The 25,765-nt window shown below is 50.5% G+C and overlaps 2 protein-coding genes across 13 annotated transcripts in view; one reads left to right on the top strand and one right to left on the bottom strand.

The window, feature by feature from the left end:
* NSUN2 (NOP2/Sun RNA methyltransferase 2) overlaps positions 1-8,746 on the bottom strand; it is a 28,582-nt gene extending 19,836 nt beyond the window's left edge. Inside the window, exons 1-4 of one of the 2 annotated variants that reach the window (XM_045089125.1) lie at positions 8,625-8,746; positions 7,652-7,809; positions 6,902-7,006; positions 1,737-1,842 (exon numbers count right to left, since the gene is read on the bottom strand). In XM_045089125.1, coding sequence (XP_044945060.1) covers positions 1,737-1,842; positions 6,902-7,006; positions 7,652-7,707 — 267 coding nt within the window. In that variant the 5' untranslated portion in view covers positions 7,708-7,809; positions 8,625-8,746. Of the gene's footprint in view, positions 1-1,736; positions 1,843-6,901; positions 7,007-7,651; positions 7,810-7,925; positions 8,299-8,624 lie in introns of those variants that run through there. The other variant, XM_045089116.1, reaches the window with a different exon arrangement.
* SRD5A1 (steroid 5 alpha-reductase 1) overlaps positions 8,408-25,765 on the top strand; it is a 58,650-nt gene continuing 41,292 nt past the window's right edge. For 10 of the 11 annotated variants that reach the window (XR_006609310.1, XR_006609306.1, XR_006609305.1 and 7 more), the window contains exons 1-4: positions 8,408-8,863; positions 20,479-20,645; positions 21,615-21,716; positions 23,534-23,684. Coding sequence is in view for 1 of the 11 variants with exons in the window: in XM_045089151.1 (XP_044945086.1) it covers positions 8,583-8,863; positions 20,479-20,645; positions 21,615-21,716; positions 23,534-23,684 (701 nt within the window). In the remaining 10 variants the exon portion in view is untranslated. The remainder of the gene's footprint in view (positions 8,864-20,478; positions 20,646-21,614; positions 21,717-23,533; positions 23,685-25,765) is intronic. The other variant, XM_045089151.1, reaches the window with a different exon arrangement.

Raw genomic sequence — 25,765 nt, 5'->3', positions numbered from 1 at the left:
ACACGGCGCCCGGACCCGGTCCGGCGCGCGCCCCACCGCGGCTCGGGCTCCGCAGCCGGAAGACCGCACGCCTGAGAAAGAAGCTCTCGGCAGGGGGAGAGCGAGAGGCCGCCAGCCGCGGGGGCTCTCCTCGTCTGAACCCGACCGGCCACAGCCGCCGCTCCGCGCGTAGCTGCGCGGGCGGGAACCGGACGGAGCCTCAGGCGAGCCCGCGCATGCGCAGCTCATCGGCTCCGGCGGCGAGGAGTCCGTGGAGACCGGCCGTGGAGACCGGCTGTGGAGACCGGCCGTGGAGACCGGCTGTGGAGACCGGCCGTGGAGACCGGCCGAGGAGACCGGCCGAGGAGACCGGCCGTGGAGACCGGCCGAGGAGACCGGCCGTGGAGACCGGCCGAATCCGCAGCCGCTCCCCACGCACGCGGAGCCCGCGCTGCAGGCTACGCGGATCGTCCCGAAAAGCCCCCCTCCCGCAATCACCCAAGTGTGTGATCAAAGCCTCCGAGCTGCTCAGGGCCGGGGGTCCCTGACCAGACAAGCGGGCGACAGTCGCTTCCTTCACACGCAAGTGCCCGAGGGGCCTCGCAGCCGACACCCCGCTTCCCGCACCCCGCACGGCACCTCCCCTGCCGACGCCCATCGGGAACCGCACGAGGCCCCGCAGCGCGGGCCACCGCCGCTCACCGCCGCGCTCCTCCACCGAAACCCGCTCCCGGCCGCGCAGCACCGCGGGACCCGCTCCCGCAGACCCGCTGCTCTGCTGAAGGTCAAACCTCCACGGCTCTCAGCCGCCCTCCCCGCCCTCCGGCCGCCCGACAGCGGCGCTCCCGAGCCCTTCTCGTCCTGACGCCCAGACAGTGAGCAGTGGGGCAGCAGCCGGCTCCGCTTCTCCCCTGCGGGGGGGGGGGGGGGCTGGAGGAGGCCATTTACCGGGTCACCTAAAGGGACAGACGCCCCCACGGCAGGAGAGAACGGGGCAGGGGCAGGGCTGAGGGCCTGGAGGGGAGCCGCCCCGGAACCCCAGGGATCCTGTAAGCCCGGCGGGAGCTCAGGATGACAAGACGCGAGGCCATCTGGGCAAACACAAAGGTTTCCTCGGCGAGCAAAGGAGACTCGAGAACAGGAAAGGGGAACGCAGATTTTAAATCCGAGTGACAATTCGAAAAAAAAAACCAAAAAGTTCACCAGTGAAATCTGTGGGCACCGGGTTTCACCGAGTGAAGCAGGAGGGAACTGCGGTGAGAGAAGGTGCCAGGCGAAAACTAAGCTGCTCAGGGACGGAACCAACTGGGGAACTCGGGATGGCGAAGAGACAGGGTGAAGACACGGGCCGTGCAGAACCAAAGCTGTCAGACTCAGGTTCTGCTGTTTTTGTGTGGCAAAGGTGGACTAGAAGGAGCCCAGAAAAAAACAGGCTGAAGCACAAGAAGGCGGGAGTCGCCGCGCGATGTCTCATTGCGATGTCTCCCAGCGCCCTGGCCAGCCAGACCCAGGAAGGGCAAGGAAATGACACATCCAGGGGACAACTGTGGCTGAGATCCTCCCCGAATTCCACAGCTGGACGGGACGTGCCAAAGAAGAGGCAGCTGTGGGAGTCCTCAGAAATTAAAGGGGATAGATACACTTCTCCATATGCCGTCCCTACTGGGTCGCTGACGGGTGTAGACAAAATACAACCAAGATACTAATGCACATTTCAAGCTTCAAGGGAAGCAACAAATCCAAAGAAATCTACTCACAGATTCGGTTTCGCTAACCAGAAACTGGTGAAACTTTTCCAACTGTGGAGACTTTCTCAAGATTTTTCGACTTAAATTTGTGTGCCAGGCAAGTTCTTCAGGATACCTGACCAAAAAGAAAATAAAGCATCCACAGATTATATATATTAAAGTGCCCTCTTAACAACTTCCTCCTTTTACAGACCATACACCAATGAGACATCCAATATCCCTCTACTTGCTCACATCCACGACCCTCTTCGCACACCTGGCCAACACTGCGGGATGTCTAACTGTATCACAGCCCAGGCAGAAACAGGAGAACCACGCAGCTTGAAGAGATATACTTATGATGCTACCATGAAACTGCAATGATGAGAAAATGGGGACTCAGGTGCTCTTGCCCGTGTGTGCTAACGATGGGAAACAGATCATCAGAAAAAGTCACTTAAGCATCTGACTCTCGATTTCAGCCAAGGTCACAGGCTCAGGATCCCGGGATCAAGCCCCAAGCTGGGCTCTGCACTCAGAGGGCATTCTGCTTGAGGTTCTCCCTCTCCCTCCGCCCTTCCCCACATTCTCTCTCAAATAAATTAAAAAAAAGAAAAAAAAAAAAAGAATGAAAAAGACATAACAAATTAAAAAAATGTAGATCAATCAAAATAACACACCTGAAGAGCTGTCAAAATGTCTGACATTTAACTGCAATCTTCTTAACGATATTTTTCACTATGTCTAGAACAAACAGCCTGATAACGTACTGAAATACATTACACACCAAAACCCCTGGGATCACAACGGCACTGGCCTGCACGCCTAGGCTGTTACTTATACACACCTAAGAATGAAGAAGTGTCTCCTGCCATTTCTGTATTTAAGCTTTCTAGAACGATGACATCATTGATGAGGAAACAGGTCTCTTTTAAATGTGGCTCACACGGATCCCTGAGCTCCAACGGCTCCAGTCAGCGCACTGCTACAACACAGAGCCACACTCAAACCCAGCCCAGCTCCAAGTGATGCTCTGCTTGGTACTCAGTGGTAAGTACGCTGCAGACTTAGGACGTGTTCCTCAGTATCTCCAAGCATCAGATTGTAGCTAAGGTGACAGCCATGAAAATGAAACCAGAACTGTTGCAGGATATTCATGACTGCTTTGAAAGAGTGATTAGTTGAAACAAACTCAGGTCCTGAGATTTCAAGACAGCACTTTACTATGATGCTATTACGAGATATATCTGGGAAGCACTTTCTACCAAAAATATGAAGCTGGCTGATCTGTTCACGGCCGCCCTCCAGCTGTCCCCACACCGTCTCTACTCCCTATGCCCAGTGCCTTCTTCAGTATTTAACCTGATTCAAAAATCTATATCAAAACACAACCATACTTATAAGGCCATTAAAAAAGAGTTTAGTCTTAAATATTTCCTTTGGCCTCCTTAAAGCTAAAACAGAACACACTCGGACTTGCCTTCATCTGCAATATTTGGCAAAACCTGCTGTTTCAGTGTGAGCCCTGCAAGACTGGGGAGCCAAACATCTACTTTTCGAAATTTCTTGCAAACCTGAACTGTGTGTGATCAATGACTTTTACGAAACTCCTTCTAACCCTGAACTGTACGTGATCAATGACAGTGAGTTATGCCAAGTTACCACCTCGCCAAATCACCAAAACATCATGAAGCTGAACACCTCAGGCATGCAATCAACCATGAACTGCTCAGCTGAGCAGTCAACCATTAATAGCTGAGTTTTCATTTTCAAATAAAGATAAGCAGCCTAGATATAATCTAAGCAAATACTTCCTTATGCACCTTTCAGACTGAATTTCCATTTAAAAAATATAAATTTACTAGGATGAAAATTCCACGGCAAGTAATTAAGATTGTGAAGGTTATTAATCTTTTGAAAAAAAATACTTAACTTTCAAATCATTAAATATAAAAACTGACAGTTAAAATGAAAAAGTGGGATGCCTGGGTGGCTCAGTCAGTTAGGCGTCTGCCTTTAGCTCGGGTCATGATGCCGGGGTCTTGGGATCAAGTTCCGCATCCAGCTCCCTGCTCAGCAGGGAGTCTGCTTCTTCCTCACCCTGCTGCTCCCCCAGCTTGTACTCCCGTTCATTCACTCTCTCTCTGATAAACAGTAAAATAAAATAAAAAATAGGGGTGCCTGGGTGGCTCAGTGAGTTAAAGCCTCTGCCTTCAGCTCAGGTCATGATCCCAGGGTTCTGGGATCAAGCCCTGCATCGGCTCTCTGCTCAGCAGGGAGCCTGCTTCCCCCTCTCTCTCTCCGCCTGCCTCTCTGCCTACTTGTCTTCCACAGCTTAGGAACCATTTTTTTCAGTGGAGACAACAAATGTTTATTAAAATCTTTGTAGCTTTTAACATCAAATAAGATTATCCTGAAGAACTAAATTTAATTTTTAGTTGTATAATTCGAATGTAGCTCTTGGGTCTTTAAAGTCCTACTTGGAAACTTGTCATGTTTTCTGAGGATGAATTAAAAGCACCACTGTCATCTTTATGCCTCAAAAATTCTTACAGGAAAAAAACAGATGAATACTCATTTATGATAAGTCATCTTCAATCCATGTGTTAAAAAAAATCAACAGAATGACAATAAAGTACACTCTCCACAACCAAGTGTCAAAATGAGGCTTTTGTAAGAATGCTTTGGGATAACGCCTTACAGTTCTGAGACTACAAAAAGGAAAAAAAAAAAAAAAAACTGCCCAAGCTATGAGTCCTACACTTAAATTCCTTCTATAAAACAAGGTTCCCAAAAACACTTTCCTAAATTTAATTCCACTATGTACCAAAAGGTTAAGAATATTACACAATTTATCTCTGGTTTTTTTTTTTTTTTAAGATTTTATTTATTTATTTGACAGACAGAGATCACAAGTAGGCAGAAAGGCAGGCGGAGAGAGAGGAGGAAGCAGGCTCCCTGCTGAGCAGAGAGCCCGATGCAGGGCTCAATCCCAGGACTCTAGGATCATGACCTGAGCCGAATGCAGAGGCTTTAACCCACTGAACCACCCAGGTGCCCCTATCTCTGTTTTTTGAACAATACAGAAAACCACTCCAAGATTTGGGAAGTTTCTGCTCTGCTTGCTTATGAAGAGACTTACGGGTAGCCCACACCTGACCCGCAAATTGGACTGAATGCTGGCACGATAAAATCCATAGGCAACTGTCCCTGATATTGGAAAAACTGAGTGTCAGGAACCCAAATCACACAATACGTTGCTCACACCCTTAAGTTGTGCTCAGAAAGTTCCAGCAAACAGCAATGTGAGAATCACCAGTAGTTACTAGAGATTGACTCCTATTCCTTCTACAACCAGACAACCCACAGGGCCTTTCTCAGACGTTGGGAGAATTGCCTACTCATGGACCCCATGCCACTGTTAACGATCAAGATGGAAAAGCACCTGTTAAATGTTGTAAGGTCTAACAGAAGTTTAAGTGCAGTTTGCAAAGAACAAGAAATTATCATGTATCTGTTGGAACCTGCAGAAAAAAATGACCCACCCAGAGGCACTTCTTTCCTACAGGATGCATGCTTTTCAGCTCTCTACTGGCCTGTCAGAATTCCTCACCTGAAAACCTGCATTTCTAAACACAAGGTTTAAGGAACAAAGTTTTCTGGTGATTATATGAAGCAGCCAACATGCAAGACAATTTGAAATGTGCACAAAGGCGACCTTAAGCCCCCTTCTTTTGAAAGTATCAGACGGCCCCTGCTTCAAACACCAGTACCACCTGTCAAATCTCCAAACCACCGGTTATGTGGCAACTGCAGAGAGGAAGCTGCATGATGCGAAGGCTCGCTCGCTCCGCGCTGTCAGAGGTACAGCAGCGAGAAAAACCTTTCGGTTCTCAGGGACCTCCGCACAGTGGGCACGCCATCGGTAACCACCCCAGTGCCTTCCCTACATCAGAATGTGCGGCTTTGACAATCTGACTAAAATGTCTGATAAACCATTGTGCAAGTTTGGGGGGCTGAAAACTGTGGATTTATTCTTGTATCCCAGAAATGTGTTTTACTATGGTGACGTCTGCTCTTGAGCTCAGCTGAACACTGACTTTAGCATTTGACCATTCAGCCTTTACTCGGAATGGGTATGCTGCGTACCTCTGTGATGGGGCCGCTGAAAATCCAAATGACTGATGGTAGAAAGAAAAGCAAAGCTATAACCCATGATTAATGAAAAACCTGATCTTGGTTTGTGACCACCGAAGGGCATCCAAAAAGGAAAGAGTATCATACACGTGAATAACCAAAATCTCAAGAGTTGTCAGGAAGTGCTGGTTAAATTCACCTTTTTATAGTGATCATTTAAAATCCTTGTGCTGCGAGAACTCTCAGTGCCTCAGAGTTGATCATCTGAAATATGGAACTATAACAATTCACTTTAATGATTTTGAAGTTTATCCAGGACATGTGGGACTGCCCTCACTGGTATGAAACCTGAACTGGCCCTTGAGAAGCAAATAACCCACAGGATACCTCCAGGACAAGCAGTGAAAGAGTTAGCATGTGGGCCAAGAGTCTACTCGAGCACGAGGGACACTGGGAACACAGAATCAGGGCCACCTGGGTGGCTGGGTTAAGTGTAACTCTTGATTTTGGCTCAGGTCATGATCTTGGGTTGTGAAACTGAAGCTTGAGTAGGGCTCCCTGCTCAGTGCAGACTCTGCTTGGGGTTCTTTCCCTCCCCCTCTTCTTCCCCCCTGCTCCTTGTGTGTGTTCTCTCTAAAATAAATAAAATCTTAACTATAAAAAAAAGAAGAAGAAATGCAGAATCAGTTGGAATAGTTTGTGGCAATCTTTCTCAGGCTGAGTCTGTCCTGCTAAAGGTAGGAGAACCATGCAGTAACAGTTTCGACATAAGGAAACAGGGGTTTAAATGGAAAAGGGGAGGAAAGAGGCTGAGCAACTTGCAAAAATTAACTGAACCAAGTAACTCTTAGTTGCAAACCGTGCATTAAAAACTGTGCACCAGTATAAAGTCATATGGGTAAAAAGTACTGGGTTAAGAGCACACAAGGATGTCTATGAAGTACATTCAGATTCTCCTCCGCTAGGAGAAAACACTTTGCCAAAGAAACACGCTGTCAGATGACAAAGATTAAAATCCCCAAAAAACCTCCAACAGGATAAAGACTTGCTTTACCTACCAACTCAGGGGCTGTGGAACTTCAACTTTCTGACCGTCCACTTCCAGGTCTTCCAATTCCTTGAAATACTTGTTCTTTAAGCAATGAAGAATCTCCTTCGCATGGCTATGAAAAAATAAGTAAGTTTTGATTCACTCTGAAAGACTCGTATACATTTTATCTCTTTTGAACTTAAGATGCAAGTGTCTTAAAACCAAAACCATCTTTGCACTGAACGCAGAGCTCTTCCATGGCCATCCTTCGAGCCTATCCCTTCAAAGTTTAAACAACTGTCCTTGCTTCATCGCTAAAAGAATTACTACTGCATTCAATAAGCGAATTACTACTGCATTCCTTCGCCCCTAAATATTCCTACGGTTACTGTTTACTTGCAACTCATCTCGGAAGGATGGAACCACAAAGATTTAAAAAGACAAGAGAACCAAAGTGTCGCACAAACTCTGTAATATCACAAATTCTCCCGTGTACCAAAGGGGAGGCATCCTCAGCCCCGAATGCCCAGAAGTCCCGAGTCTGTCTCAGATCTCATTTCCGCGTCCTGCAGCCTCCCGACCCGCCGCACCTCCCCAGCCTGCCCGTTGGACCCTGTGCTCCCACCTCCGTGCTTGCAGACGCGGGAAGCCACAGCGCCGGTAAGCAGCCGCTCGCCAGCCCCCTAACATTCTTCAGAGGCCAGGCGGGGCCGGAGGGGTACCCTCCTCCAGAGCTGACCCCAACTCTAGGAAATCAAGGCTCCGCGAAGCCCCCTACCTTTTGTAGCCAGTAATTCGCAAAGTGGCCGGGAGGGGCTCCCGCAGCGCTTCCATGAACTGGTCCCACTCGCCCTCGGGCACGATCTTGAGCTCCTGGTAGTAGTGCTCGAAGAGCTTGTTCTCCTTGACGATCTCGGGGTACCCGCCTTCCCAGCCCTGAGGAACGAGACACGCGTCCACCCAGGGCCGGAGGAGCCGCTCCGCGCCGCCCCGCAGGCCGCGGCGGCCCGGAGACGGACGGGGGCCCTGCCCGCCCGCGCCCCGGGTCCTACCGCCTCCTGACGCTTGCCGCCACCCTCGGCGCCGTCCTCCGCGCGCGGCGGCCGCTGCTGCTGCTGCTGGAGCCGCCGGCCCCGCGCCCGCCGCCCCATGGCCCACGCGGCCGCGCACGCCGCCCGCACACCGCGCCCCGCCACCGCCGGCCGCGCGGACTTCCGGGCTGGCGCGCGAGGCCCCGCGGGCTCCGCGCCTGCGCCGCTCCCGGACGCGCTGCGTGGAAGACGCCCAGAGCGCCGCGACCCGTGCTCCCGCAGAGCAGCGAGCGAGGGGCAGCGCCGGCAGCCCGGGCGGGGAGGGGGCCCCTGGGAAGCAGCCCCGAAGTAGCCCGCGCGGCCTCCGGCAGCTCCGCGGACAGCCCGCGGCCGCGCGTGCGCAGAGCGGCGGGGGGCGGGGCTCCGGCCTCGGGGGCGGGGCCGGACCGCCTCCGGCCGCGCGGGACCGCCTCGGGTCCGACCTCCTGGGCCCGTGCGCTCGCGCCTCGGGCGCCGGGGGAGGAGGGAAGGGGTGCGGCTCGGGCTCGGGCCCCGGCGCCGGCTGCGGGCGTCCGCCTCAGGTAGCCGCGCCCCCCGCCCCCACACCGGGGCCGCCACCTCCCTATAAGTGGCCCGCCGCGGTCGCCAGACCATGGGGCGCGTGTGCAGTCTCCCGCCATGGAGCCGGCCGAGAGGTTCCTGCTGGACAGGCTCGCCTACCTGCAGTGCGCCATGAGCCTCCTGGGCTTCGTGCTGCTCCGGCTGTGGCGCTCGTGCTACGGGCGCTACGTGTCTCCGGGCTCCGCCTTTCGGGTGCCGGCGCGGGCCGCCTGGGCGCTGCAGGAGCTGCCCTCGCTCGCCGTGCCGCTGTGGGTGTGCACCGTCACGGCGGCCGAGCGTCTCCACCGGGCCCCCAACCGCATCCTCCTGGCCATGTTCCTCGTCCACTACGCGCAACGGTAACGGCCGGCCGCCTCGCCCCTCCCCGCGCCCCCCTGCCCCCCGGCGCCCCCGCCCGCACCTCTGCCTCCCTCTCCACCGCCCTCCTCCCCTGCCCCCTTGCCTGCCTTCCTCCTTCCCCGCTCCCGTGCCTACCCCTGGCAGCCTCTTTCCCGCAGCCCTTCCCAGGCGCCCCGCTCTGCACACCCGCCCTCGCGCCCTGTCCCTGCTGACCCTTCCCTGGTGTCGTCTCGCGGCGCCGGCCTCCCTCCGCCCGTGCTGTTCTCGCTCTGTCCCTGGCCCCTGCCCCTTCTCCCCTGCAAGGAGAGTTTAGCTTAGCACAGTCTGCGAAAGTGGGCGGGGCGTGGGCGCGGTGGGAGCAGGCGAGAGAGGGCTGGCTGCGGGAGCTGAGTGTGTGACCTGCGGCTGCAGAGGAGAGGAAGCTGCGTGATGCGAAGGCTCGCTCGCTCCGCGCTGTCCGAGGTACAGCAGCGAGAAAAACCTTTCGGTTCTCAGGGACCTCCGCACAGTGGGCGCGCCATCGGTACGCCCCAGTGCCTTCCCTACATCAGAATGTGCGGCTTTGACAATCTGACTAAAATGTCTGATAAACCATTGTGCAAGTTTGGGGGGCTGAAAACTGTGGATTTATTCTTGTATCCCAGAAATGTGTTTTACTATGGTGACGTCTGCTCTTGAGCTCAGCTGAACACTGACTTTAGCATTTGACCATTCAGCCTTTACTCGGAATGGGTATGCTGCGTACCTCTGTGATGGGGCCGCTGAAAATCCAAATGACTGATGGTAGAAAGAAAAGCAAAGCTATAATGAAAAACCTGATCTTGGTTTGTGACCACCGAAGGGCATCCAAAAAGGAAAGAGAATATCATACACGTGAATAACCAAAATCTCAAGAGTTGTCAGGAAGTGCTGGTTAAATTCACCTTTTTATAGTGATCATTTAAAATCCTTGTGCTGCGAGAACTCTCAGTGCCTCAGAGTTGATCATCTGAAATATGGAACTATAACAATTCACTTTAATGATTTTTAGGTTTATCAATTAACCCAGGGTTTGGGGCCTCTATAGTTTGTGTTTGAGTATTCCAGGTGTTTTCCAGGACATGTGGGACTGCCCTCACTGGAATGAAACCTGAACTGGCCCTTGAGAAGCAAATAACCCACACGATGCCTCCAGGACAAGCAGTGAAAGAGTTAGCATGTGGGCCAAGAGTCTACTCGAGCACGAGGGACACTGGGAACACAGAATCAGGGCCACCTGGGTGGCTGGGTTAAGTGTAACTCTTGATTTTGGCTCAGGTCATGATCTTGGGTTGTGAAACTGAAGCTTGAATAGGGCTCCCTGCTCAGTGCAGACTCTGCTTGGGGTTCTTTCCCCCTCCCTCTTCTTCCCTCTCTGCTGTTGTGCTCTTTCTTTCTAAAATAAACAAAATCTTAAAAAAGAAAATACAGAATTCGTTGGAGCAGTACACAGGCACATTAAACAGGCACAGTCAAATGCTCAACAAAGGATTTCCGGATCCTGTAGTCCTGACTCTTCAAGATTATTCCAGTGAACAAAATTGTCAGGCTGCTAGCGTTTTGCTGGTTTGGGGTTTTTGTTTTTATATTTTGTAATGTTGTCAAGCATTAATGTAGTTTGAATGTCAGTAGAATGTTCATGTCTATGTACATTTCTTCATAAATATGCTAGAACCTGTGTCTCTCTGTTTCTCTAATGGCCAAAAGCAAGCTCTGGAGTCAGACTGCTAGTCTCCCAGCCACGTCACTAAGGACATGGGATCAGTTACTGAGCTGCTCTGCAGCATGTTTCCACAGCAGTGGGATGGGCATAGTGATGGCGCTAGCCCACAGGATAGCATGCATTTAAAAAAAGACAATTGCAGGGATGCCTGGGTGGCTCAGTCTGTTAAGCATTGGGCATGATCGCAGGGGTCAAGTCCTGCCTCAGACTCCTTGCTCCGCAGAGAGTCTGCTTGTCCCTCTGCCTGCTCTGCCTGCCTCTCTCTCTCTCTCTCTTTCTCTCTCTCTGACAAATAAATAAAATCATGAATAAAAATAAAAATAACTCCATAAAATGCTTGCACAGGATTGGCAAATCCAAATGACCAAGACCATTCCACGTCACTGTGCAGGTGGGCACAGCCACGTATGTGCCCCTAAGGTAGTTGACATGCTGCTGCCAGTCTCAAGTGCCAGTAAGAAACTTCTTACTGGTGGCATTGGAAATGTGTAAAGGGTTAGTCTGCTGAGCTTGGAAAGCCTGAGTTTAGCCTTTTAACTAAAACATTCTGTTTCATTGTTTCCACTCACTGTAGGGGGAGACTGGGTGAATACAGCACCCCCTGGGCCAGAATCCCCTGGAGAGTGCCAGAATTTGACCCTTCACACTGGGGAGGCCTCTGAGACACAGAATCCAGGTGCTTTACCCAAGGCTATTCGATGGGGTGGTTGGGACTAAACCCTGATTCCAAGAGCAGAGGCTTTAGAAACATACTCCAGAGGATTTGCTAGGTCAGGTGTAGCTTTTCACCCTGCTGGGATGTTCTGTTTCAGGTTGTACTTGTGACCACACATATAGCCTATGTGGTTTTGATACTCCATGTTTTCCATATAGAAGAGATAAACATTTTCCATTCTACCCAAATAGCTTATTTATTAAATGGTCTACTTGAGTTTCTCTCTCTCTCTCTGAAATGAATGAAAATCTTTAAAGAAACAAAAAAAGATATTCCCTTAAGGAATGCAGAAATGCAAGACCAAAACACATGCAGGATCTTTGTGGCAGAAGACTCTGATAAAGACGGGAAGGCTGTCGTGGAAGGGAAGAAGGGACAGCTATTGGAGAGAACATCCCAAGGACTCGGGTGGCTCCCCCTTAGGTAGTGAAGGACATTTGTAGGAACGTTTGTAATCCACGACAAACAACATAGTCTTCCGCAGCCCTCAACAGTTACAGTGTTTGCCCGAATCCTATCTGCACTGGAGTGTCTCATGCTGATCTCATTCTGAGTTCTGGAGGGCTCAGGTGTCTTGTCTTGCCAGCTTCGATTTTGCTGTGCGTGGAGCAGCGTCTGACCTCCCTCGGGCGAGTGCACATTAGCTGTGGGAGGTAGTTTCCTGTGGTCCCCTGCATCGGTGCAGAGCCATTCTGCATGTGTCAGAGGCCCTTCTAATGGGCCCCTAAACTCTAGTCGGAACTCCTGTTCTGCTGCTTTCTCTCCTGCCAACCAATTTTTTTTCAGTATTCACTGAGCTCAGGCTGCCTTTGCTCATGAATTTTCTCTTGCCACTTGGTAGGTTAGTGAATGAGTCACTGGGCTTGTTCAGTTTGCTTGTCCATTTAGCAGTTGTTACAAAGCCCCCTTAAGCACATGGTCCTAATTACCACCCGGGGCCCCAGGGACCACCTTGACCCTGAGGCAGAGGGAGCGTGCTGAATGCAGACTTTGGCATGCCCACAGGGCCTCCTCTTCCTAACACCCTCCCCAAGGGCAGGGCTCAACCAGCTCCCTGAGCTTGCAGGACCTTGATTCTGTTGTTACCCCTGATGGTGATCCTCAAAGAATCATACCTGCCCGGATTCATCGTCTCTCCTGCTCTCTTCTACCCATGGTCCCATGGGGAGAGCCTGGCCCTAGCCCCACTTCTAAATGTGCCATAGGGCACGTGTAATATTAAAACATCAGGGAACTAGAGAAGGTGAAGCCCACACTAAACCCTTGGCCCTTGCCCTGTGGATTCAAAATTTGGGGAAAAAAAAACCAAAACTTTCATTCAGAAGTATAGAATGACATGTAATGAAATATTCATTGCATTGGTAACCTTGCCTTAAAAGCACACAGAGCTTATGTAAGTGTGTGGCTTTATAATCTGTGCCTTTTGTTGCAAAAGAGCATTTCAGAAGGGAAAAAAAGTAACAGGAACTGATTGACATCTTGGAAGTGCTATAGATTCCAAAGATGTCAAAATGTTGAGAAAAAGTAATATAGTTATTAAAATTATAACAACCACTTTCAGTTTTAAACATTTAAAAATGATTAACTCTACTGTTAGATTTGCTGCCAAATCACCAAATTGGATGTTTCATTGTAGCTAGGACACATTTCCAATTGGTTTTGAGTGCCAAATCATTTGTTGAATGAATATGCAGTTTCTCATTGCAAAATTACTGGATGTTGTTCCAGTTTGTTGGGAGAACCTGTGGGGTGAGGACATGGCCCTTGAGCTGCCACTTCTGAGCCTCTGTCACCAGGCTCCTCTGAGCCTCCGGTCCCCATCTGTTACATAGGTTAATAGTAACAGTTGTGAAATGTTAAAAAAAAAAAGTTATCTAGGATTAGGAATTACTGGACACATTACATCAGGAACTGTAAGAAACACTCACACCGTCCCCAGGCTTGTACAGTGATGCATGCAGGAGGCAGACAGCAGGCTGCCCGGCCATCGAAGGTCCCAGAGATTCAGATTCTGAAAGCTCTCAGTTCAACCCCTCATCAGTGTGTCCCACAGTCCTGGGTGCTTCACAGCCACAGAGATGGGCAAGTTTCCTAGGTAGTAACAACTTGATGAAAAGTAAGTTCTGTCTCTTTAAGTGGAAGGGAAGGGGGGAAATGGGATATTGTAACATGGTAGGAAACAAAGTGTCAAATTCAGTCCCACACTCCATCTGAGGAGGTAGAAAACAGAATCCTTTTGTAGCTGCCTGGGACCTGACAGTATGATGTCCTTTAGCTCATTATTGGAACCGAGCATTCATTTATATAACACATTACCTAAATAAGGTATTTTTTTAAAGATTTTATTTATTTATTTGACAGAGATCACAAGCAGGCAGAGAGGCAGGCAGAGAGAGAGGAAGGGAAGCAGGCTCCCCGCTGAGCAGAGAGCCTTACTCGGGGCTCGATCCCAGGACCCTGAGATCATGACCTGAGCTGAAGGCAGAGGCTTAATCCACTGCACCACCCAGGCACCCCAATAAGGTATTTTTAAATGCAAGCTCCTCACGGTTTACCTTACAGATGATTTCCACATTAAGGGATATTCAACTTCCAGCTTCATACGTTTTCTCAAAGAGGGATGATACCCATTTCCCACAGTTCCCATGTGGAAGGGTGTTCGTCAGTGCAGATGAGACACCACATGAGAAAGGCTTTTGAACTGAGATGGCCTGGGTCCCCCAGGTCGGGACTAGTGCTGTGTGGGTCCAGCAGCCAAGTCTACCTTCCTCACAGAGCCTGGCCTCATGTCTTGAAGTAGATCTTCACCATAAGCAGCCTGGGATCCACTGTAACCCTTGGGTCCCCTTGTCCCTCTAGTGTCTAGATGAAGACTCAGATGAAAGTCATGCCCAGAAGCCCCATCTGCCCCATTTTGGCTCCTAATTGACCCAATTCAAAGGAAGCCCTTTCCAGCAACTGTTGCATGGACTTCCAAGGAAAAGAAGTAAAGCTGAAGGGAGTAACTTAAAAGAAGAAAGGCAATCCCCAAAATAGCAAGAGGGAGCAGAGTGATCCCCTCTGGAAGGTGCATTGCATCCGGCCATCTGGCTTGCTGAAGACCCGAGAGCCAGGAGGGCTTGGTTCATCTCGGTGCCCTCAGCCTGTGGGGCAGGAGAAGCTGGGGAATAAGGACTCCCCCAGGAGCCCTCGTCAGGGTCTAAAGTCCTAAGTGACATTGCCTGAGGCAGCTTGTTCCCCTTCTGCCCGCAGTGACTTTATGGCTAGGCCTGTGGGCGTCAGGGCATTGCTGTCCTTCCAGAGGTCGGCATCAAGGAACAGAAGAGGTCGGCATCGGCCTTTCTGAAGCCGCGTTGCCAGGCCTTGCCTCACTGCTGACGCTCCTGTGAGACCAGAGAGAAGCGCATCTTTTCCCGGCTCTCGCAGGGCATACCCTGGAGCAGATCAGCGTGACTCTCTGTCCCACGCGTAGCTGAGGACCCAGATGCACAGACCCCATCCGGCAGACCTGGAGCAGACCAGCTGTACCCCTGTCCAAAGAGGCCGCCTGCAACCTAAGTACTGGGCCCTTGAGCAAGGGCATTTGCTAGGAAAGTCACAATGAGGTTTCCAGAGTGTAACTCCTATTTTAACCTAGGTCAAGGATCAAAACGTTTTGGAAAGGGCCATATAGTGCTTCTTTTAAGCTTTGTGGTACAGGGGACAAAATAAACGATGTAGTGAAAGAGATATTTCACAAAGATTTCTATTGAGAAAATTCTAATTCTAATACCTTAATTTTTAAATTTTTTTTAATTTTTTATTTCTTTTCAGCGTAACAGTATTCATTGTTTTTGCACCACACCCAGTGCTCCATGCAATCCGTGCTCTCTCTAATACCCACCACCTGGTTCCCCCAACCTCCCACCCCCCGCCCCTTCAAAACCCTCAGATTGTTTTTCAGAGTCCACAGTCTCTCATGGTTCACCTCCCCTTCCAATTTCCCTCAACTCCCTTCTCCTCTCTAACACCCCTTGTCCTCCGTGCTATTTGTTATGCTCCACAAATCAGTGAAACCATATGATAATTGACTCTCTCTGCTTGACTTAATTCACTCAGCATAATCTCTTCCAGTCCTGTCCATGTTGCTACAAAAGTTGGGTATTCATCCTTTCTGATGGAGGCATCATACTCCATAGTGTATATGGACCACATCTTCCTTATCCATTCGGCCGTTGAACGGCATCTTGGTTCTTTCCACAGTTTGGCAACCGTGGCCATTGCTGCTATAAACATTGGGGTACAGATGGCCCTTCTTTTCACTACATCTGTATCTTTGGGGTAAATACCCAGTAGTGCAATGGCAGGGTCATAGGGAAGCTCTATTTTTAATTTCTTGAGGAATCTCCACACTGTTCTCCAAAGTGGCTGCACCAACTTGCATTCCCACCAACAGTGTAAGAGCATTCCCCTTCTCCCCATCCTCTCCAACACACGTTGTTTCCTGTCTTGCTAATACCTTAATTTCTGTAACAGATGTAACACGGAGGGTGGAATTCTTTATTTGGTGGGGAGAGCATTCACTTCATTGGGCTTCAGAGTCAGCGTTCCCCATGACCAAAATCCTTGGCCAGTGTTCACCCCTTGATGCTGATTGATGGGCGATGAGATTTTCTCTCTCTCTCTTTTTTTTTTCAATTTTAAAGATTTTATTTATTTGAGAGAGAGGGAGCATAAGCAAGGGGGTAGGAGGGCAGAGTGGGGGGAAAGAAGCAGACTCCCCACTGAGCAGGGAGCCCAAGGTAGGACTCTTGGATCATGACCTCAGCTGAAAGCAGACGTTCACCGATGGAACCCCCAGGCACGTCAAGATTTTCTCTTTGAAAGTGTCTTTTCATATGCATTGGTACTGCCAGATTTTGGTTTCAGTCCACAGGTTTCTGATTGTAGTTTAACATGTTCATTACTTGGAAGATGTTTATGGAATTCTGTTGGACTCTTCTGTTGGTATTTGTCCTATAGTATGTTTCTGCAGTGTAAGTGAGTGTCTTTTGGTTGACAGGTGGCGGCTCCTCAGTTACAGTTAAATAAGTCTTGAACAGTTCAAACACCACTGGAGGAACTCTGTCTGGAGCTTAGAAATCGTACCAGTGCAAGTTTGCATGAGAAGGCAGATCTCACTGCTGCTTTTGACTCTACCAGCACGGAAAGCCTGGGAAGGAGTTTGATGTGACTTGTGCTTCTGCCAATGTCACTTGTTGCTGAGGAGGCCAACGCCGTGTACGTTTTGCACATAGGAGATATTTTTGCCTTACAATTTTAGGTTGAATTCACTGAAAAACATTATCAAGTCTGCAGCAAAAGCTAATTTCCAGATCCCTTTAAACCTCAGTAATAATGGTTGAGGCACTTTTTCTTACAAAGAAAAATTTCAGTCTTGGCTTTGAACTCAGAACAGTGGTTATGTCCATGGACAGAAGATCAAGTTCACTGTTGACACTGACGGTTCCGTCACAGGCACTAATCAATTTGGTGGTGTTGTGGTTTGGTTTCTTTTGTTTGTTTTGTTTTGTTTTGTTTTTTGGCAAAGTACCTGCCATATGGAGAGCAGCTCTAAACACCTTCTATTCTCACAGGCTTTGTAAATCTGTCACGCGTGTGTGTTTACCACCAGCATTTACACTATCTTAGCGGGTCTCCCCTCGGGTACTGCATTAGTGTTTCCTCAGCTTCTGTGCACACGCTGTCACTGCTGGTTGTTGTGCGAGGACCCGTTGGAGCCTGATTTCTCTGCCACTTCAAACTCGGTCCCAGCTCAGTTACATGTCAGTGACCTCGGTGACATCGCAGGAGCCCAGAAGCCTGCTCACTCAGACACTGGCCTTGCTTTTCAACTCTCCGCTGACCTCACTTTCAGCATCCTGACTCCACAAGCAGCCGTCCTCCTCGAGGGGCTCATCGTGTTCCATGAGCTTCTGTCCTCTGGACGTGTGTCTTTGCTGCAGGGAGTGAGCTCACCGTTGGCAGACGGCCCTCCTTGCCGGGTGAAACAGGAGGCGGCCCCCAGGAACTTCCAGTGGTTGTAGCCTTCTTTTCCTTTCTTTTGTAAAATTCTAGAACTGGATTCTTTTTAAATTCTTGCTTTGCCCTGACCATTGCTTTCCTGCAAGTGGGGGACGACATCACAAGAACTGCTTGTCTGGTAACGCTGACCTCTAGCCTAGTCTTGCGACACAGCCACGGTGACCTTGCATCCCAGAGTGCTGAGCCACTTACCGCGGGAGCAGAGTGAGCCACACCCCACTGGGTCTGCGGGGCACACGGAGGCCGCTTTCCCTGTCTTCACGGGACAGGTGCACACTGATGAGAGAACAAAGTGACGTGCACTCTGAACGCCACTTGCCACGGATCTGTGCACACCGTGCAGGGACGTGGACACAAGAGACCGCCACACCACGTGCCGTGTCACTCCTGCGCAGCTCAGCCCCAGCTCCTGAGCAGCCACAGAATGGACCCAAATGAATGACTGGGGCCATGTCACAGCGCTACTCTATTTGTGGACACGGACATTTGCACTTCGTGTGATTCCCGTGCGTCCTGCAATATCCTTTTGATCGTGTCCCCTACCGTTTGAAAAGGTAAAAACTGTTCTTATTCTCAGGCTGTACGATGTGGTACAATGTACAATTCCAGTGGTGAACTGGAATTGGGCCAGGGGCTGTGTTTGCTGATTCCCCCTCCAGATGCCTTTACCGTCACGGGCATGGAAGGGACATTGGTGACAGAGGAGGAGGGGGGCGTGAATACCACACGGGACAGGTTTGGGTTTCACCTCGAGAAGGTGCCAGCCCGTTTGCCAGTCGTTCACAATTCAGCCCTGAACTTGAAACTGAATTGGAAGAAATGAATCAAAAGTTTGCTGGGCATAATTCTCATTTAGAAAGTCTACAACTTTTTTTTTTTTTGTACATTCTGGAGGGAAACATCTACCACGTTTGCAGACTGGTTTGCTCAGTGTTGCTTCTAGAAGGCTTCTTTCATCTATGATGTAGACATTTGTGACATCTCGCCCAGACATCTTCCCACGTCACTGTCCTTCCGTAACGATTCTGTGTGTTTCAAGCTTCCACACTTTGTCCTTCCCCTTCCTGACCCTGGGTTCCTATTACCCTGCGTTGAATTTACGTGGGTTTGTTCAGGTCCCCAGTTTCGGGTTCTGGAGAAACTGAGCATTCCACGCTTTCGCAGGCTTCTTTCTAACCGAGTCCAGCCTTCACCCCCTCCCTCCCATGGTTCTTTCTGCTCTTTTTGCCCTAGTTCTTCAAACTTAGAATTCTAACACTTTGTCACTGTGGTTTGCCCCCTGGAAAATTCCCTGAGATCGTAACTCCCAGGGAGGTTTTCTCTCAGTTTCTCATCCTCTGGCCCTTCTCTGCTTTCCCCTGCCTAAAGAATCGTCCCTTGAGCTGACGCTCAGGGAGAGAGTGAGAACTGATTGTTTGCTTCTGGCTCTCCTGCCAAGGAGCAGGATGGGGGTGGGGAACGAACACCATCACCACGATGCTGGATCGCAGCGAGTCAGAATTTCTGCTTGTTTCTAAAGGCTCCCCCACTGGTCCAAGACACAGTTACCCAGTCACCCAGATCCGCCTCTTGTGGTATGGACGTGCACAGTGGGCCTGTATCCCAGATGCCCGCTCACTGTCCCAGCTCTGCTCAGGCATGAGCCGTGCTTCCGCGAAGCAGAAATGGCTGCAATTCCCTGTTGTCTTTGAGAGAGAACAGGTTTCCACACTGGTTTCCAGGCAAGCAGCTAACCTCACTGATGACACACATCAGGGCCGGACACATGCTTACATTCAGCTGGTGCTTTGCCCTAAACCCACATGAAGTCCGCTCTGGGGGAGTTGGCCTGGATAAGAGAGAACCTTGAAGACTGCTTTTGATTGCAAGAATGTTCTTCCCACGACCTGAGTGAGCCTGTCACAAGAGAATGCCTTGAGGACCTGTAGCCAGCGTTAGGCTGTCACTACTGCTGCTAAGATCAGTTCTGGTTTTGCCCTTGGGTAGATGGCCAGAATGGAAACAAATAACAAGCTTTTATATTTTCCCTGTTTTAAGATATAACCTACGGAGGATGAAATGCACTCATTATTAAGAATGTGGTTTGGTCAGTGTCGATGGTTGCCTACAGCATATAATCGCCACCACAATCAAGATACAGAACAGTTGCGTCCCCTAAAATGTCCCTATGCCTCTGTGCAGCTTGTCCCCTCCCCCAACTCCAGTTGCAGCTCCTCTAGAATGTTAAAAGTCACTTTAGTTGCTTTCATTCGTAGAGGGCTGTTCGAGTTGTCGATTTCCTTGTGGGTCAGTTTTGGTCAGCTGTGTCTTAAGGCTTTTGTTCGTGTTGTCCAGAGGGACACATTTATTGGCATGAAGTTTTTAGATGGTGATTCCTTACTATCCCCTTCAGGTCCATAGGCTGCGTAGCAATAGCCCTCTCTCCGCGTATTAGGTACTGATTCTACAGAGGAGATTCAGAGTACGATGTCGCGTCCTTTTTTCTCCGTAAGATCCACTTTCTTTTCTGTTTTCTCCCCCTAAACTTTCACTGGTGTGGTGGAGCAGAAGAAGCTGAGCCTTGAGATACCCGGTTTTACACGAAAGCTCAGCCACGCACGAGCTCTGTGACCGCGAGCAGATGGCTTCCCCACACTCAGTCCATCGTGTGCTCTGTTCTGCATGTGTCCTGGGGTTTCCTGGGCGGGTGTCTCCAGGTACCACAAGTGGGGTGTTGAGTGCTCAGCCAGCACAGCTGCCGTGCTGACGGGCGGCATGCGGTGTCCCCCACGTCATGCCGCGCGGACGAGAGTGAGGGAGGATGATAGTGAGAGCCTCTGGAAGCCTTTACTTTTCTCTCCATGTGTGTCTCGCGTCTGATACAATTAGAGTCCGGAGTTTATGCACTGCTGTGAGCATTACTGAAACGTGGTGAACTCTTTATCTACAAATTCTGCTTTGAACAGAGTATATCGGTACGAGCATTACTGAGAATGGATTTCTGAACAAGGAAACAAGATTAAAACCCCAAGACTTGAAATAGAATGGCAGAAATGAGATTCCTTATCACTGATCTATGTTTTATGTAAATGTGTTTGCGTTTCATGTTTCCTCAGGTCCTTGATTTTCCCGTTCCTGATCCGAGGCGGAAAGCCCATGCCCTTGTACACATTTGCTTTGGCCTTCATGTTCTGTGGCTACAATGGCTACTTGCAAAGCAGATACCTGAGCCAGTACGCCGTGTATGCCGACGACTGGGTCACAGATCCCCGATTTCTAGTAGGTGAGTGTCCCCCTAAGGATGCACTCCGTTGTTCTCATCAGAACCTGGGTTTTCCTGTCCCCGCAGTTCCTGGTTAGAAAGCCCATGCTCCTTGAGAGAGAGGAGTGCTGGTCCACGACCTCGTGGCAGGAGGCCGAGCGCCAGAGGGAGAGGCACGTGGCCCCAGCAGCAGCAGATGACGCACATCACCCCTGACTTGGCCCAGAAAGCATGAATACCTGTTCCTAAAGCAGACCTCAGAGTAGCAACAGGTTCCGGCGGAGCAGACAACAGAGGGAAACTGAGGAGCTCCGTCACTAACCCTGTAATCTAAGACCGTCATTAAGCTCCTGCTGTTCCTAACGGAAAATAAGAAAAAGTCCGACTGGGTCACCTTCCAACAAGGCCATTAGAGTTTCCTGATTATGCTAACTTGTAGAAGCTATTAGGTCTTGTGAAGTTTTTGATTTTTTAAAATCTTTATTATTTTTGTGTTCTAACTAAAGCCTTATAAGTTCTGAGGAAAACTGAAAATAAAACATCAGTAGTCAAAAATATATGCAAGAGTGTAAAAAAAAAAAAAAAATACACCCCCTCGAGGCTCCTGGTGATGAGGAAGTTTCTTCTGAGTTTCAGAGAGTCCCGTGGCTGTTTGGTTCTTGGTTTAGCGCTTCCTGGAAAGGCGCCTGGGCCAAGTCTTAAGTCCTACTTCCGAGCACACCAGTTATCCTGTCAGAACATTTAGAGCAGACTAGCTGATTTACTGGTATTATTAGAAAAACAAAGCCCTCTTTTGCAGACCTGAGTGCAGCACTTAGGTCTCTGAGGGAAGCATTATATTTATTACAATGATCTTCACTATCAGTTGTGGCAACCTGCTCCTTAGTAACGATAATAGGACGGTTTGGGGTTATCCCGTTCATTCCGGCTTGGGCCTGGGGGTTTCCTGGTTTATGGACTTAATGCTGCTCTGTATCGCCTTTTCTGTAGGGTTCTGCCTGTGGTTGATAGGCATGCTGGTAAACATCCATTCAGACCACATCCTGAGGAATCTCCGGAGACCAGGGGAGACTGGGTATAAGATACCGAGGGGTATGTACTGACAACAGGAGACTAGATGCCGGGCTCTCTGCAGGACGCCTTGCTCTTTCAGTTTTATCCGATCCAATAACTAATATCTAGTCACAGCCACAAATTTTCGATGTGAGTCACGATTAAGATAGCAATCACTGTGGTTATTGTTTTTTTAGAATGACAGAAGAGCTGATTCTGGCTAACCGAGTGGCTATTAAGCAAAAAGGAAACTAGTTGTATCTGTTTGGAAAGAGAATACGAGGAACATCTTCTGGTTTACCAGGGGTGCCCAATACCTCATTTCTGGCCATAGCAGGAATAGACGACTGGTCCTCTGTCTGAAAACAGTTTAAAATGTTGGGTACATGTTGTTGTTTTTATCTTTTAAGATGCATCTGTGTGATGTCCAGAAATGAAGTCAATCATCAGAGAGCAAAGGCTGGGTGAATGCTTGAGTCCAGGACCCAATACATAAGAGTCCGTAACCGCTAGCTGCCCTCATGCCCTCAGCTTTGTAGCTGAAATGTTTGCCAACTGTGGACAGTCCAAAGGTCCTAACAGGAGTTAGGATCTGTGTGGTCCTAGGGAGGGGGTGCCCTCCTGCATCCAGCCCGCACAAACCCAGATCCCCAAAGAGACCTGTCTTCAGCTCTAGCCTCTGAGAGCCTGGCAGGCCACACGCCACAGAATAAGAGCCACAAAACCCATGAGGACATATGGTGCCTTGAGTGAGAGCTAATTAAACTTGGGAAATTTTAGATCTTAGAGTTAATAGAAACAGATCACGAAGTGAATATCTAGTTGTTTAAATAATTAAAAGGGATGAAATTATAAAAAAAAGAGTAACATATCATAGAAAGAACTAAATAGATACAAGATAGAAAGCAAGGGAAATTCTCAAACTAAAACAAAAAATTTAAGACTCAGTGGGTAGAACAAAAAACATCAGTGGAACGGGAAATCACATGGCCGGGCTTAGATTGGAATCCTTATCTTCCTGGGAACCCTACAAGGGGAGAACACAACATGACAAGCAAAGGACGGGAAAAAGCCTACAAATCTCAGGTGGTTTAAACTGTGGCTCTAAGGTGGTCCTTGGAGCATGCCCCTCTACTCTCCAGCCTCAGAGCCTTTGCTGCCTGGAGACCCCAACCACCAACCCCAAACCTCCCCTGCCAGCGAGGCCCCTTCCAGCCACGGCCACGACCAGCCTTCCCTCCGCCCACAGCCCGACTTCTGGGCCCCTCCCACATGCTCTGTTCCACAGCACTCCCCACCATGTGCTGGGCTCCGTGCTTTCCTCGTGGGGCTGCATCGGGATTTAGTGTTCCGGAAGGGGACATGTTGTCCACGGTGCACTCCCAGTGCCTAGAGCTGGGCCTCACCTGTCATGTGGACTTGAAGGATCTATGAAAATGGATGACTGAATGAATGAATCTGCCCTTGAAAATTACTACTTTCCTCCAGTTTGGGTCCAGGCCTCTGTGCAGGTCCGTCTGATTAAGCTAGTGCTTCACTGTTACTCTGTGGTCTCTGGCCCTACCTGGGTTCCATCTGTGGGATTCACTGATGAGTCAAGTGACATAGTAAAGTGCACAACAATTGTAGCATTTTATATTCAGATGAATGGTACATATTTACTCCCAGAAATCGGCAGACGAAGTGGTAGAACTAGTACCGCTGGGTGTGTTTCATTGACTGCAATTCTGGAGCAGTCGTGTTTCCCAGGGCTGAGCCGGTGCTTTCTAAGTAAGCGCCCACGGCTGTCTCGTCGGTCAGGGCTTTCCCGGGCGTCATCTGTAGGAAATGCACCCCTTGCCTGTGTTTCCTTGCAGGAGGCTTGTTTGAGTACGTGACAGCAGCCAACTACTTCGGGGAGGTGGTGGAGTGGTGCGGCTACGGCCTGGCCAGCTGGTCCGTCCAGGGAGGGGCCTTCGCCTTCTTCACCGCCTGCATCCTCTTCACCCGGGCCCAGCAGCATCACCAGTAAGTCCGCCGACACGCTCCGCATGCTGGCCCTGTGCTCTGGCCTTACTATAACCATTCTCAGGTTATCACCAGTAAGTCCACTGACACGTTCCGCATGCTGGCCCTGTGCTCTGGCCTTACTATAACCATTCTCAGGTTATCACCAGTAAGTCCGCCGACACTCTCCACATGCTGGCCCTGTGCTCTGGCCTTACTATAACCATTCTCAGGTTCCGTTCTCGAAATGTTCACATTGGTTGGAACTGCCAGCTCACAGGGTACACCGCGTGTTCGCTAATCGAGTCCACAACCACACAGATGTCCAAAGAAGAACCCGCTCTGAGAACCACCGGGTGCACATCAATGTTATCATTGGCTGCACCGGAGTCTGAGCCCCTCCAGACGTTTGTCGCTGGAGCCCATGGTCCAGTAAAGTTTCAGGCAAGGGACTCGTGGTCTGGCCAGGAGCACGCCGTCTGCAGGATGCCAAGCGCCCACAGCTGGGCCCGGAGGCGCACGCCATGTGTGGAAGAAGCCCGGCTGGACCCTCACGCAGCCCCTGCACATGAGCGCCCCGCACCCCTGCAGACCTGCAGTCTCTGTCCGGACTCCCAGGCTGTGCGCGGCGTCAAAATCACATTGTTTCCCAAGGCGAGGGGCCCCGGCCTGTGTCAGACCCTCCAAACAGCCTGTGATCTCGGGGACCAGTACAAACTCATAAAAACCAATCCAAGGCTGTCAAAGGGGAAGCGAACCTAGGGTAGCACCCCTCCCAGTCCCACGCATGAAGGGACTGAGGCTCAGGGAACAAAGTCCCAGCTTTTCGGACGGGAGAGGTCTCTGGCCGTCCCCTGAGGCCATAGCGATGGTGGAAACTGGGTAGGCGGCTCACATCAGTGCCCATGGGGATCGTTTGTGTCCCCTGAGCTAGAAAGGGCCCTGCCCCCCTTCCCTGGCTGCATTGCCCCAAACACATTTCGTGAAGCTCTTCGATGCCGCCCATACTCTCGGAGGCAGACACAGACACAGCGTCGTCTGACTCCACGGCACCCGCCATCTCTTGAAATGGGGCAGAGAGAAGCCCCCAGAAGGACAGACTGATGTCATGGCATCGTGGGATGCAGACAGACTTTTCAGAGTCAGAATTCCTAGGTTTCTTTCTGGGCTCACCATGTATTTAAAGATGCAGAAGATTATTACCAGAGACACTGCGGAGAACGGGCAGAGCTGGAAGGTCTCCTTAGCTAGGTTTTGTAGACCTTATGCCAAAAGCCCGAGATTATTGAGATCACAGGAGAAGAACCCTCCAGCACTCCATGCGTTGAGGTGCCCCACTGTGCTCCAGACAGTGGGGGATCTGAGAGCTGGGACCTGTCCCTATTCCGGAGCTGCGGAGGGGGACAGAGGTAGGAAAGCTCACACCGAGAAAGGCTCGGAAGCAGGTTACAGCATCAGAGGTGACAGGAAACGAAACGATTTGCTATGATGGGTTGAATTGCATTCTCCCCCCGCCCCCCAAAGAAGATGTTGCAGTCTTGACCCTGTGAATGTGACCTTATTTGGCAATAGGGGTCATCGCCATCGCAGATGTCATTAGTTGGGGAGGTCACACTAGAGTAAGCAAGCCTCTGACCCAGCAGGACTGGTGACTTTCTTAGGGAAATTGCACACGTGCACACAGGACAAGAAGACACACACGTGCAGACACACACACAAAGACAGCCGTGTTAAGTGTGGAGGAAGACCGGGGTGATGCCCCCACACACCCCTGCGGCTGCAGCAGCTGAGAGAGGCAGAGCAGGAGCCTCGCTGAGAGCTTAGGAGGCAGCATGGTCAGGCCTCTGACCTCCGGAACTGGGAGAGAATAAATCCCTGCCTCTTTGGAAGCCCCCTAGCCTTTGGGGGCCTTTGTTGCAGAAGCCGCAGGAAGCCAAGACACCAGCCTCTGAGCCACCCAGAATCCGCTGGGCTGTAAGGAAAGATAGAGGCAACGCGTGTGAGTCCTGGAGCCCTGCGTTTCCTCCTGCCAGAAGACGCCACGCCAGCCTGGCCCCAGAGCTCATGCTGCTGCAGGCGCGTCTGCCCAGGTGGGAACCAAG

The sequence above is a fragment of the Mustela putorius genome, unplaced genomic scaffold (assembly GCF_011764305.1).
Source record: "Mustela putorius furo isolate JIRA1106 unplaced genomic scaffold, ASM1176430v1.1 tig00000107_pilon_pilon_pilon, whole genome shotgun sequence".
In the NCBI taxonomy this organism is placed as follows: domain Eukaryota; kingdom Metazoa; phylum Chordata; class Mammalia; order Carnivora; family Mustelidae; genus Mustela; species Mustela putorius.
This window is presented reverse-complemented; position numbering and strand designations above follow the sequence as displayed.